The following is a 14,833-nucleotide window of genomic DNA, read 5'->3' on the forward strand; positions in this document are numbered from 1 at the left end:
GAGTTAATTTTATTTTCACCTCACGCTGGCACACACACAGCCACAAGATCACTCCATCATAGTAATCAGCTCCGCTGTAATCAGGCGTCACAGCACACCCTGGAAGCACTTGGCCACCAGGGTGGGAACCCAATGATGAAGCATGTTGCCTACTAGGTAGGTGAGTGAGTATTTGTTTATAAACACTATGGGCCTAATTACAAAGTTGGTCCAAGAACCGACCGACTTCCAGTCGGTGGTCTCAACCACCTAATTAGGATGCAACCGAACACTGTTTGGTTGCACCCCTACATTTCCCTATGGTTGCATGCATTATGACCATAAACCGGCCGTAATACATGCTCCCATAGGGAAATGGGAGGTGCGGTTCATCCTTGCACCCTGTGGCAGGCACCTCAAAGTGCCTACCACGAGGAGCAGGGATCAACGGGGGGCACCATAGGTGTCCCACGTTCTCTAACCAGAGGTTGCACACACAAGGGGGCCCTGCTGATCGCCCCCAAACACGCTTTCCAACATAGCTTCCATGTTGCATAGGCCGGCATGGAAACCATTCCGGAAACCGAGCATCATAATCCCAAAGGCGGAAAGGCCCATACTTTGGGATTACGAGCCGGTTTCAACTGGCTGACGGGCTCCTAGAGCCCGTTGGAATCTATCCGAAATTACTGGCCGGTTTTTAATTATGACCGACTGATACATAATCAGCCAGTCAGAATTGAAACCGGCGATTGGGGTTGGAAAGCCTCTGACCGAAGGGTGGGGCTTTTCGACCTCCATCGTAATCGGCCTCCTTGTGCTTTCCAAATCAATGAAACTTTGAACAGCAACAAAATAAGGTTACGGAAAATTTATAAAATATATAGGTAGAAGACTCATTTTATTGTTGTTGCAAATGTTTTAACTGTTGGAAAGGCAAACAAGTCTATTCCACTCCCTCTCCCTTTGTTTCATTGGTGGTATAATTTGACGCAAATTCTTAAAGTGGAAACAGGAACTTAACACACCAATTGATGAATATGTGGCGGATCTCAAAAGATAAGCACTAGATTGCAAGTTTAGAGCTATGCAAGAGGAATTAGTAAGGAACCAATTTGTAATGCATGATAGAGATCCCCCAATTCAAGAGAGGTAAATAGGGATGCAGACAGTTTAGCTATAGTCAGGAAGGCAGAATTATCAAGAAGAAGTGTAAGGGCCATTAATCTGACTTAAATGACACTCACGTGGAGGCGGGTGATAAAGTGTGGAGCAAGGATAATGACAAATATACGACATTTCTAAAGAATGATCCTAAGACTGCAGAGAAGAAAAGAGAAGCTCTTAAGTATTATAGTTGTGACAGAGGTTCACATTTAGCATTGAGTAAGACATGTCTTGCATTAAAGAAAAAGTGCTCAACATGTTGAATATTGGGGCACTTCTTGAAAGTATGCAAAAGGAAAAAGAACAACTGGGTGAAATGTGTAGAAGAAAGGAGTTCAGGCGAGGAAGAATAGACAAAATCAACACAGATAAATAATGTCAATGATGGTTTGGGGTCTTTCGTTTTGAATATAAACTACCAATTGTTTTTTTAAAACCTATTTGTACAATGTCTTTAGGGGGTGTTAAGATACAAATCTAGGAAGACTTAGGATCTCCCTATAAAATCATAAATGAGGAGATGTGGAAAAATAAGTTTGCAACAAAAGTAGGCCCTAAATTAGAAAAGCCAGACATAAAGCTGAAAGGGTATTCTGGTGAAGGACTAATTTACTAGGGTATAGATCTCTAATTTTTAGGCTCAAAAATCGGATAACCACAGGCAAGTTGTATGTGGCAAAGAATGGACCATCAGTTTCAGGTTGGTGTGATCAAGACAACCTGCACATACCACTTAAGCCTAACAGTAATGATTGTTGATGAAGGAGAGGTTGGAGGAAATAATGTGTTGAAAAAATGTACAGATGTGTTCAGCTGAAGGATTGGGAATTTGACAGTTTTCAAACATCAGACAATATTAAAACAAGATTTTTGTCCAAGAGTCCATGAAGCAAGAAGTATTCCAATTCTCCTAAGGGAGGAGGTTGAAAAAGAATTGCAAAGGTTGGTGGAGGCTGGTGTTATAGAGTCAGTGGAAGCATTGGAATGGGCTTCTCCTGTCGTAGTAGCAAGGCACAGCAATAGAAAAATCTGTTTGTGTTTAGACATTTGCAATTTGAACAATAATATCCTTAATGACAGATTTCCATTACCTAAAATTTCTGAAATGCTAGTTCTGGCAAGGCATGCCAAATGGTTTTCTACTATTGATCTATCAGCTGCTTACCATCAATAATTGTTAGCATTTACAGCTTTCATTATGCCTATGGGGTGCTACCAATATAGGAGAATGCCAATTTGGTTGGCTTCAGCGGCTGCTGTCTTTCAACATTTGATGCACCACTTCTTCAGAAAAATGTCAAACATAAAATGTTTCGAAGATGATATTTTAATTTATAGAGAAAAAAAAGAGGAACATCATGGAGTGCCAGAAAAAGTATTCAAAACGTTCGGTGAAAGATGTTTGACTGAAGAATATTCTAAATGCAGATTTGCAGTTGAATCATTAACATGTATGGAGTGGAAAGGGTGTAAACACTAACCCTGCACTGGTTGAGACTAGCAGGGAGCCCCTGCACCAATAAATAAGAATGAGGTAAGGTCTGTTCTGGGACTAGTAGAATACTATGCAAAGTATGAGTCAAATTTCGCAAGTAAGGTTTTTAGCATTCATTAACTGTTGAAAAACAAGAGTAAATTTAAATGAAATGTGGAGTGTCAAAAAGAGTTTGATGGTATCAAAGAATGTATAGTGTACGCTCCTGCCTTAAGTAGTTTTAATCCAGAATTTTTGAGTATAGTATAGTTATCACTAGTGAAATTTGCATGGTGTTGGCTGCAGGGTTATGCAAGGAACATCATTTTTTTACTTATTTCTCTTTGCGCTGCATCCTTAAAAACCTAATAATATTTTCAACCTTGGCTCGCCTGCTTCACATTCCTCATAAGCGTTTTGCCTTTCTGCCTCCAGCTTAACGCTTTAGCCTTTCCATCACTGAGGTTCTTAGCTTCTTACCTCTCTCAGGCCTGTCTCTTTATCACACAAGAACCGCAGCACACCCAGCCATTTCAGTAACTTAGTGCCTGTGGTTAATTTGTATAATAACACAGGTGTAGTGGCTCTCATCAGGAGGCAGCTTCCACCAGCCCATTTCTCCTGTTAGCCCCACCTACAACAGAACCAACTGCTGACCATGAAAGTAGGGAGGATATGGCGCAATAGCAAGAGCAGAAGACTTCGGAGCTGGGGAACAAGATTTGAGTCTGGCGTTGGCTTAACATCCTGGGATTTTGGGCAAACCACTTCCTCTCCCCGTAAATGAATGTGTCCTTAACTGGTGCTCATGAAAAGCGCCAATGTTGATGATCAAGTGCCAGTGCACCAGAAACCACTGGCTCAAATTAAGTACTGCTTGGTGTTATGAGTTTTTATTTTGTGATTTGAGCTCTTGTTCAGGTTTCACCATTGTAATCAGAGGATACTGGGCTCTGTGACAACTTGAGTTATTTACCGCTGGTGGCCTTAGGGCCCCCTCTCATACTCAATTACCAATTACTTCTCTTTAGGGATGTATGTCGTTACTACGCATGCTTTTACAACGCATGCCTTTACCACGCAGGTTTTACAACGCAAGTCGTTGCAACGACTTGCGTTGGGGGGCGCTATATAGTGAATAGTTTAATTTACTATTCCAACTCCAGTCCCCGTGGATAGTCGGGAAGGTTTTGAATAGTAAATTAAACTATTCCCTATCCTACAGCGCCCCCCAGCGCAAGTCGTTGTAACGGCTTGCATTGTAAAAGTTGCGTGGTAAACGCTGTTCCCCTTTCTTTAGCAGTTGCCCCTCAGGATAGTGAGACCAAGCATTCCAAGAATTACTCAAGGATGTGGTTGTGGTTTGTGCCAAAATCTGAGAACACAATAAAACACAGAACCCCTTTCTACCTTTCTAACTAAATGTTTGGCCAGTGCTTGCTGTAATATAACCAATGTTAATACAAACAAAACGAGTTACTATGCATGAAATAGAGGTGAACAAAGAAAATCAGAACTATCTGAACTATCTAGCCCCTTCCTAGTCAGAGATCTTGTTCCAGACATTATAGAAGCACCCATGCACCAAGTGATAGATTTTTCTCTTTGCATCTGCTAAGCCAAAGAGACATATATTTTAGTAGTGCTTAAGAATACTTGCTCTGTGGTCCTGGACCACAGTTTGTGTGCTCAGAAGCCAAAAGCACAAAGCATCAGCTCAGTTTCTCATGCAAAATAGTTATTACCACTTCCTCAGGTCCCCGCTGTATCAGTGCAGTTGAGTTGACTGTGAAAGTGTGCACCTCTTTGATGAGTTCCAGTTTTTGCAGGGTTCTTATGCAAATCGGATGTACAGCACTTCAAATGAGTGCTTGTCTTGGCCTCAGCCTGCCTCAGGCCCCTGCTTCTATTCCAGTTGTATGGATGTCTTTGAATCAGTGAGACATAAATCAGTGGCTCAAAATCTATGTGAATATCAGGAGCTCTAATCTCTGGTGCTGGAGTTTATAGATCCCCCATACCATGTCAATCCGCCGTACAGCCACCGCTGTGGGATGGGTACAGTGGACCAGTTATTTTCTGCTTTTGCAGCCCAACAAGCACCTTTAAACAAAACCTTTTGAGGCACTTGAACTTATTTCACGATGTTCAAGAGGAACAGCAAGACAGGTTTAATGGTCTGGAAGGGCAGCTAACCGGTAGGAAGCTTTGCTGCTTCCTTGACTCACTGGTTCACGCCAGTTGGAGCTCACTTCTGCTCTGTATATTTCAGCAGTTCTGTATGTGTACACGGTCCATACTGTGAGCCAACAGTTGAGCGGGCAGGGTCCCGGCTGACAGGCATCCAGGGTAGGCAGCGCACACAGGCTGTCGGTGAGGTGGATTTGGGTTGCTGTCAGCAGCCACTGGGCAACCACCGAAAACTTTATGGGCCACTATGTAGGCTGGAGATTAAAAGGAGGGATCCCGGCGCTGTGGCATGCCAAGAAAATAACTGTGTGCCCGTGTGTGTACCTCTATTTGCACAAGACCAGTCCCACCCCAATGGAGCTGCAAAGCCAACCGAAAACTGAGGAGTGTAGTCATGGGCTGCCCTGTCCGTGTGCTACAACATTTGGCCAACAGGTTAGTGTGCATAGATGGTCTCTGTGCTCATAACTGCGTGGCATTAGTGACATCCCCATCAAGCACCTTCACTAGTGTAGCAAGAGATATCAATGCCTCGGATGGCCGGTCCTCACAGGGACCAGGCAGGCAGCTTCTTGGAGTCTGGAGGATTGGCACATCCTCCAGCAGGTCCACTGTGGTATCTATGTCACTGCCTGAGGAAGCTCAAATGAGCCCCTTTGCATCCATGTTTGTGTGAAAATAGTCATAATCTACCCTGTACCCTTGCCATGATGGGGTATGCCAGGACCGTTGGCTTAGCTAGTGGTGATCTGTGATAAGTAAGGTGTGTACCCCTCCCCTGTTCCAGGCGGGGATTTATTGACCTTCTACTTTTGCATCTACTACTAGAAGAGTTACCTATTTATCTCATAAAGAGCCCACAGACGACCTGCAGTCTCCACTGTGTTACATTACCGTGCGGCAACATACTTGGATTACCACAAGCCTCCTGAAATAGTCCATGTGACCGGGGCAGGACCAATAAGTGCTGGTGCCGACCACTAGCAAATACTGGCTCAAGTCAAGTACTACCTTTAGCAGTCATCATGGCACCTTGCAGGTCTTCTGTAAGCTCTAGCCATTGCTCCCAGCCCTCGCTCTTAGCCATCCATTACCAGGACTCACCAGAAGCTTCATTAACTTTAAGGATTTGAGTTGAAGGTTCAGGGTCTTCCTCCCAAGATCCGTACTCCCTCTGCGCATCGTACCATCCTGCGACAACAAATCAATGATATTTTAAAGTGAGGCATTGGATAATGGGACTTTGACATGAGAAAATAAAGTGACAATAAGCTCTCCCTCAAGCATCCATGTGGCATTGAATAATTACCCAGGTGGTGTTTCTTCTCCCACGAAGCACCATGCCATCCTTTGCCAAGGGGCCAACTCTGTGCCTGGGAAAATAAACATATCTGTGAAATATCACACCTCAGTAGCCTCGACTTTAAAACCATTAACCAATTGATAAGGTAGCCGTCAACATAAAATGACAAAGCTCTGGGAATTATTGTGCTAACAAGGCACATATAGGCACCAAATGGACTTCTGATGACTAGCCGGCTAAAGACTAGATAATAGGAAAAGGGACACCAAACCCTTTATCATAGCCCAGAGAGGAGTTTGGACAAGTACTTCTTGGAAGAGGACGATGTTGCATTTGTCAGGAACATCGAAATGCTTACTGTGGCTTTACCGGAACCATAAAGTTTACGCTGATTCGCACGTTCAATGGCTCTGCAAACATTCAGCCACCATGGAGGCATTTGGCACACTTTAACACGAAATCCATTGGAAATGCTTGTTGAAAATGTTGGTGCTTATTCGTCATGTGGTATGAAACCACTGCTTCTGATAGTAAGAATAATTGATGAACAACTGCATGGAAAGTTATAAATACGCCAGCAAAACGTCACTTGCGTCCACATCTGAGCCCTAGCAGTCAGATGCTTTTGTGGAGAATTGACATTACAGTTTGCCTATACTTTACCAAAGGGAGATCTTTGCCCCGGTGGCAGGCATCTCTTTATGGTAAAGTATAGGGAAAAGTAAAAACACTTAATAAGACTTGAAAAAATTGTTAAAAATATTTGTCATGTTAAACAATAATGCAAATTATTGAGATATATTTATTTTAAATGTAGAACAAAATAAAAGATGCTAAAGCACTATTAACTTATTTGTAATTAAATATGTAATTAATCTAAATATATTACATTAAATATAAGTTCTTTATCTTAAATTAAAATTCATAAAATCCTCATCTAAAGTTTAAAATATATATTTTTGAATTATGTAATAATAATCAATAAATGTAATATATTGAATTATTTCAAAGTAATAAAACTAACAACACTGATACATTAATTTTACAATTTTTAAAATGGTTGTCAATATATTTTAAAAGAAATAAATAGGTTTTCTTTTTGGATAGTCTTTTAATTTTAAATTACATTTATATATATTATTAAATAGTTAAAATCATTTAACATTATTTCCTAAAGGTCTTTATTTTAAGTGTTTACCTTCATTTTTTTCTCAGTAAATTTTAATAGAGTTTTTGCACAGCAACAATAATAAGTTTCATATATTATATGTCTGCTGCTCAGATCCAAGTAAATGTCATCTAACATACACAGGAGATTACAGATCAGGGAAAATACCTAATCTTGCCTTACAGAACTAGCAAATATTTCAAATTGCACGTTTAGTTACCAACCAAGATTAAACAATGAGAAAATAGGAAAGTGACTCATCCGAGTACAGTAGCACTGCACCCCCATTCAGTCAGCTGCCCAGTCCATTTACAAGCATGTCTGTGTACAATTTCTTTGACCGCTTTCATCGCACAAGCTTAGCAACAAAAGTGTTTTTCAGTGGTAGGGCCAAATCCAATATGTTCCAATCCACACGATACTCATCTTTACCTCAATGATTTTGATGCGAGGTTATTGCAGTTCCAGTGGTTGGCCATGTGTGGTGCTGGACTTACTCCAGCGCTGAATTGGAGCATATTTACTACTGTTTCAGGTCATTTTTGGCTGTAGTAACTTTAGAATGCAGTTTGTAAATAGCAATGCATTGACTCTTTTTGTGTGTGAGTGCACACCCATTTCATATTACTCAATATACTCCCATAACGTGTTCTTACTCCTCCCTAAATCCCACTCATTTTGTAGAAACTACATCCCATTTATTTACCACTCCCCTGGTCTCTCCCGCATTTACTACTAAGTAATAGACTGGCATGCGTGTTGATCGCTCCATAGAAAAGAAAGGAGAATTTAAAGTGAGGATTTAAACTTGTAGGTTTGTGAACAGTATTTTGTAATAGTTTAGTAGTACCACTAAAAGTACATTAAAATGCAGTTTGTCACAAAGTCTCAAAATGAATCCACTCTCAATGCTAAGTACCCATCAACACTGTGAGTGTCTCAGCTCACGTACACAGGGGCTTCAGTGAAAGTTGTGGCCCTTGACATCTTTGTCACACTCCAGAGACCCACAGCAAACAACTTACTACACACTCACACATGCAGCAGTCCTTCTCTGCTTACTTGTCAATGGCTGCAGTCATGGTGACCACCATTACAGCATTGGCCAACGAACAGTTTGTTGCATCCTACCAAACCTTGATCTCGATGCAGGGTGTTCTAAGCTCCAGCTCCATCCACACTCTCACCACACCGCAATGTTTACTAATCACTCTAGCCTGCATATATAGGAGTGCCTCCGCTTCAGAGTCTTATCTGCAGCTGATAATTTCAAGAATGAATTTTGTGAGAGTATTGGGGGCCTGTCGACTATCTTGAAGGTTAGTGATGCCACCGGGGTTCCTGGGCAATTCCAATGACAGCACAGACTCATTCTGACGCTTCAGGACCTGAAAAGACAAGTGCCAGTTCGGGTATGTAGCATCAGCAGTGCGCACCTTTTACCACAGCAAGGCCAAAGCCAGTCACCAAAATACGAATCCTTAACCCATTACCCTGTACACGACAGTGCCAGGGTCAGAGCCAGGCGTATCGCCGACTAAATATTCGGACTCGCTCAGCCATGGTATTGTACAACCCCATACAGCTTTAAATTTCTTTGTTTCTTTCACCTCTTTTTAAGGCTGGTAATATCAATGGGAGGGGGGGGGGTCTCTCTGTGTTCCTAAATCAGACCAAGCTGACTGCCTCCCAGCAGAGGGCAGCCTGTGAACACACAGCGACCCTCCCCTGAATCGCCTATGTTGTGCCCCAGCTCCTTTTCGCCTGTACAAAATTGGGGCCGAGGGGCAAGGTGAGGGTGGTAGGATGATGGAAGGAAAGGGAAACAGGAAAAGTAAGGAACTGATAAGAGGGCCAGGTCAAAGCAAGCATTGGCAAAGCCAATGGGTCTTTCCTATGCTAGACCTATTGGCTTTGGCAATGTGTTTTAGCCATTATATACACCTGTGTGGCTGCTGTTCAACATGGCTAACAGTGACATGGAGTGAGGTGGAAGGTGTAGATTGGAGTAGGTAAATTGGGGTAAAGTGGAATGGGATAGATTGGGGTACTGTGGAGTGGGGTCGATTGAAATGGGGTAGGTTGGGGTAGAGTGGAGTGGAATATATGGGGGTAGATTGGAGTGGGGTAGATTGGGTAAGAGTTGAGTGGGGCTGATTGGGGTAGATTGGAGTGGAGTGGGTAGACTGAAGTGGAGTCGTGTAGATTGGAGTGGAGTGGGGTAGATTGGGTGGCTTATAGTAGGCTCGCATGGAATGGAGTACGGGTAGATTGGGATCGTTTGGAGTGGGGTACACTGGGGTAGAGTGGGGTGGGGTAAATTGGGGGAGTAGGGTAGATTGGTGTGGTGTGGGGTGGGGTAGAGTGGGATGGGTGGAATAGTTTGAAGTGGGGTGAAGTGGGGTAGAGTGGGGGTAGATTGGAGTGGTGTGGGGTAGGTTGACGTGGGGTGGAGTGGACTAGAGTGTAGTAGTGAATGATTTCTTTATTGTTTCAGTTAATTAAAACTGTAACAATAGTTCATTTAAAATACAGAAATCGAATTAGTTGAATGCCTAAGTAAAGTGCATCAATGCTAAGTAAAACATAGCAGCACCATGTAGTATCACTTGATAAAATCAGTTAAAGAAGCAAAAAGCTTTAAAGTTTACAGGCAAATCATCATAGCTGTATTAAAATTCTACTCAGAAGGTTGCTTAATTTGAATACAACTATTCATGTTAATATGTGGGACATCAAATGGGTGCCTAAATAAAGTGATTCGATGTTAACAATATTTAAAGTCTATTAGGTAGAATGCCTTATTAGAACACAAACGTTCATGTTAATATGTAAAAGGTTATTTATCTTTGTGTAAAACTATTTTGTCCCAGTCCATGGACATGATAGAAGAGACTGGAGAAGAATAGAGTTGTTTGAACTGGAGCAGAATGGGGTAGATTGGAGTGGGGGAGTGGGGTATCTTGAATTGGGGTAGGTTGGGGTGATGTTGGGTAGATTGGATTGGAGTGGTGTAGACTAGGATAGAGTGGAGTGGGATATATTGAGGTAAATTGGAGTGGAGTGCCAAAGAATGGGGCAGAGTGAAGTGCACTGGAGTGGGGTAGATTGAAGTGGAGTGTGGCAAACAGGAGTGGGGTGTTGTAGATAGGAGAGGAGTCGATTAGAGTGGAGTGGGGTAGATTAGAGTGGAGTAGATTCAAGTGGAGTGGAGTGGGTGGATTATGGTACGGTAGATTGGAGGGAAGTGGGGTAGACTATAGTAGAGTGGGAAGATGGGAGTGAGATAGGAGTGGAGAGGAGTAGATTGGAGAGAGGTAGATTATAGTTGAGTAGGGTAGATTACAGTGGGGTAAAGTTGACTTGGGGTAGGTTCCAGTGGGGTAGATTGGAGTGGAGTTGTATAGAGTGGTGTGGGGTAGATTGGGCTGTGGTGGGGTAGATTGGGCTGGGGTGGAGTAGACTGGGTTAGGTTGGGATAGATTGGAATTCGGTAGATTGGATTGGGGTAGATTGGAGCGGTTGGATGGAATGGGGTAGATAGGAGTAGGGTAATTTGGGGCCGAGTGGGGTTGGGTAGATTGGAATGGTGTCGAGTGGGTTGGATTGGGGCTGGTGTAGTGGCTTAGCTTGGACAGGAGTGGGGTAGATTTGGGTGTCATGTGGTAGATTGGAGTGAATTAGAGTGTGGTAGATTGTGTAGAGTAGAATGGAGTATGGTGAATTGAGTACAGTGGAGTCGGGTAGATTGGGTGGATTAGAGTGGAGTAGGGTGGATTATGGAAGATTGGAGTTGGGTAGATTGCAGTTGTGAAGATTGGAGTGTTGTAGATTGGAGAAGAGTGGGTAGATTAGAGTAGGGAGGAGTTGGATCACTTTCAGTAGAGTTTGAAGTAGAGTCAGGCAGATTGTTGTGAAGTGGGTTGGACTGAGGTAGATTGGAGTGGGGTAAATTGGAAAAGATTGGAGTGGGGTAGATTGAAGTGATGTGGGGTAGATTGGATTGGTTAGGAGTCGAGTGGTGTGGTATGGCGAGTCATAGAGTGTCTTAGAGTAGAGGACCATAGAGTGAAGTGGCATGCCATGAAGTGGAGTTAAGTGGTGAAGAATGGAGTGATGTGGCAAAGAGTGGAAGGGCGTGGAGTGGAGTGGAATGGCAGAATGTGGAGTATGCATGGTGTGGTAGGGCATTTTCATTAAAGACAACAAATTTTCAATAGAAATGACCATTACATTTGCACTGAAAAACAGTGTTACTGCACACAAATGATAATGTGTGCAAATGTCATCACCTAGGGTATTGATGTGTTTTGATCGTATTCAAATATTTGTTTCTACCACACTTCGGAATTACAAACAAAATGTGCTCATTTGTAGTAATTCTAATAAATTCTGAAACGTCAGTGCAGTTATTCTTTTAGTTATGTGCTTGAAAAAAACATCCTACACCCTTCCCTCTTACATGGATACTCAGCATGATTGACATATAAATTCTCTCATTTGAAGTCAGTGAGTGAAAAGTAAACACCAAGCTCCATCAGGAGAGAGTGCTTGCTATTTGACCTCTGTCATTGAATGCACAGCCATGCAACAATATAAGAAGAACAAGATTTAAAGTTTTGATTACAGTAATCGAGTTGGTGGAAGAATACAGTAAACAAGGTTTGTGCAACGAGAGGGACGAACTCAAGCTGAACAGCCTTAAACAAATAACACCAGCAAACAGAAAGCCAGAAAATGTGAGTTGCACACCACAAAGCCAATGGTAGGAAACAAGCGGAAGGCATTCCTAGGTCAGCTTTCTGAGTGCCTCCAAGAGGTCTTTAGCAAACTCTTCGACCTAAAAAATGAACAAGCACCAGAAGACTTTGAAAAAAAATATTAAGAAAAAGCTCTATGCTCCATGTGCATTCCTCTGAATCTAGGCACCCTGACCTCGCTGGCTCAGTCCTTAGGCCCAGTAAGTGACTAAGCATGCGTCAGGCACACACTTGTCAATCTCTTTTAAAGGTGTGCCAAGCAACATCTTTTTCCTGGCTTGAGGTTCAAATTTTGGAGAGCCTTCACCATCCTGCATGTATGGAATGATCAAGCAGCTAGAGGTGTGCAAGCCAACAAATTACCAGGGTGCCAAACCAAAGCCAAGAGAGTGGCTTGGCTCGAAAAAACCAGTCCACGAGCCAAACAATGAGAATATTTGGCATGCAAATCATCAAGAAACATGCAAAGAGGTGGACGAGACAATAAATTAACATGGAGAGCTGAGTCAGAGCTAAACAAAAGGTCTGCTCTGGCTCTAAGAGCCAGTGTTTGTGCCAGTCTTAAACATATTTGTCATGTAACTCATGAAACAAACCAGGTTAAATTATGGTATGGTGTTTTCAACATAAACAAAAGTCTATTTCTTTAACACGTGGAAGTTTTTCACCTTATCACAGCAAAGTATGTCTCCGGATTGAGACATAATTTCTTAAAAGGGAAAGTTTTTAAATGAACTGAGAAACATTCCTGTCCCTGCCCTGCTATTAGTGAACACAAAAGCAAGGCAGTTGGCAACTGCACCCTAAATGAGGCCTAGAGCCTTATTTTTTAAGAAGCAACTTTATAGAATATTAAATCAAACGCAAGAGGTTTTTGTTTAGCCTTCATGCTGTAGTCACATATTTCTAAGTTCAAAAGAATTTTATTTGATAATAATAAAAAGATAAAGACAGGTGTCAAAACAGAATACAATGGAATACAAAGTTAAAGACTCTTAAAAGGGCATAAATGTACAAATGCGTTTGCAATAAAAAAAGAAATTTGGGTACAAGGCGAAAAATAAGGAAGGAAGACAGGAAAAATGCATGAGCGTAAAATATGGCAATCATAAAAACATTGGGAAAATTTAAGAGAGTGATACAGTGAAGGATAAATTTGAAGTTGGTCTATTTTGTGATAATGAACAAAAAGGAGGTTCTGTAAAATAAAGAATCTGCCTAGGATAACACAATTTGTGCATCTGTGTCCACGTCCATAATACGGCGTGGACGCAGAGCCAAACAGATTCCCTCATTGCATGGGAACACCCTCTTGAGATTGTGCAGGCGCTACATGTGCGCCAGCGCTATCTGTACTTCTGTAATACCAAAGTGCCCCGGGGGCACACATGCCTGTTGCACCCATAGGGCACTTTCTATAATATGGCCCCAGACTGTATCACTGCATTGAGACATTTATTAGAAGTGATAGTTTTTAAAAGTGAACTAAAAACATTTTCACCCATCTGCCCCGCCCATACGACAAAGCCATTGCGTAACTAAGAGGCAAGTTATTTGTTGTGTACCCTTCATGTGGCCTAGGTTCTAACTAAAGATGGAGCAACCTGATAGTCCACTAAAACAAACACAAGAGGGTTTTGTACAGCATTTATCCTGAACTTCTTTGAACGTGCTCTTGGATTCGATAATTAAGAAAAATATGTTTAGGCAAAATAAAATATTTGCCCAGGATTACACAACTTGGTTAAGCAGGGAGGTCGGACTGATTGCCAGGTTTTCTTGTTACACATTTGGCAATGCAGCCACCAGATGGAAATCTCTTTCCCTGGCCTGTTTGGTATCGGAGGTTAATGATTTGTCGTTAATTCTCAGTCCGTGAGGTGAGAGTGTGGGTAGCAGGTTGAAGCCACACAAAAGCTCATTTTGGGTTCGATGGTCCAAGGGGAGCTAGAGCGGAGCTAGAGCTGCGCCAGGCGGGATCCGGCGTGGCCTTTCAGTGGCTCGCATACCTCTGCTAGCAGATCCTACCTGGCCTACACCATCCGCCCACTGCCCTCTCTTTGCCCGTTTGATATGACTGTCGAATTCTGTCCGTGATGTTGTATTTCCCTTTAAAGCGACCAAAACCCCCCAATAGGAGTCACTGCAGCATACATGAAACCCCTAAATCCATACTAGGACGACACATAAGTTAATACATAAAGGAGTTAATTGGAGCGCTTAAAAACAGAGTAAGTTTAACATGAGGCGCTTTGAAAACCAGCTATTATCATCCATCTCACCTTTCTGGCGCGACTTGGCAGCGGGCCCCCGAGGGGCGTGGCCGGAAGCAGGGCGAGGGCAGCGCACAGGAGCAGCAGGGTCATGGTTCCTCGAGGTTCGGCCGGACGTCTGGCGCTCTCCGTGACCCCTGCTTTATACCCCTGTCCAAGGTGCAGCAGGAGGTCTCTGGAAGGGAGGAAGTCTTTGGTAACCCACTGTGTGTCCCAACCGATGGATCCCCGCTGGCCAGAGCCTGGACGCGTGCACCAGAACTAGCCACAGCCTTCATCTCCCAAAAACATATCACGCGCCTGCACCATCATGCCGCTCAAAAGTTTTAGTTAGAAACGATTTGAAAATATGAAGTGTGCTTTTTGCAATCCTGTGAAATAAACCAGCAAAAGAGCTTCAGTGTTGCCGCCATAAATGTATACTTCATACGAGTTTACATTGTTTTGCTGAGACATTTAAGTAGCGCTTCATAACCCCTAAGAAGACCCGAGGCGCTTTCGATGGAAGGACAGCACACT

General features: G+C 42.8%; 1 protein-coding gene across 1 annotated transcript in view; it reads right to left on the reverse strand.

The window, feature by feature from the left end:
• Positions 1–14,474, reverse strand: part of LOC147712838 (hatching enzyme 1.2-like) — a 30,907-nt gene extending 16,433 nt beyond the window's left edge. The window contains exons 1-3 of the mRNA XM_086923509.1: positions 14,324–14,474; positions 6,120–6,183; positions 5,915–6,001 (exon numbers count right to left, since the gene is read on the reverse strand). Of these exons, the coding sequence (XP_086779635.1) occupies positions 5,915–6,001; positions 6,120–6,183; positions 14,324–14,407 (235 nt within the window). The 5' untranslated portion in view covers positions 14,408–14,474. The remainder of the gene's footprint in view (positions 1–5,914; positions 6,002–6,119; positions 6,184–14,323) is intronic.
• Positions 14,475–14,833: the final 359 nt, after the last annotated feature.

This window comes from Lissotriton vulgaris, chromosome 5, assembly GCF_964263255.1.
Source record: "Lissotriton vulgaris chromosome 5, aLisVul1.2, whole genome shotgun sequence".
In the NCBI taxonomy this organism is placed as follows: domain Eukaryota; kingdom Metazoa; phylum Chordata; class Amphibia; order Caudata; family Salamandridae; genus Lissotriton; species Lissotriton vulgaris.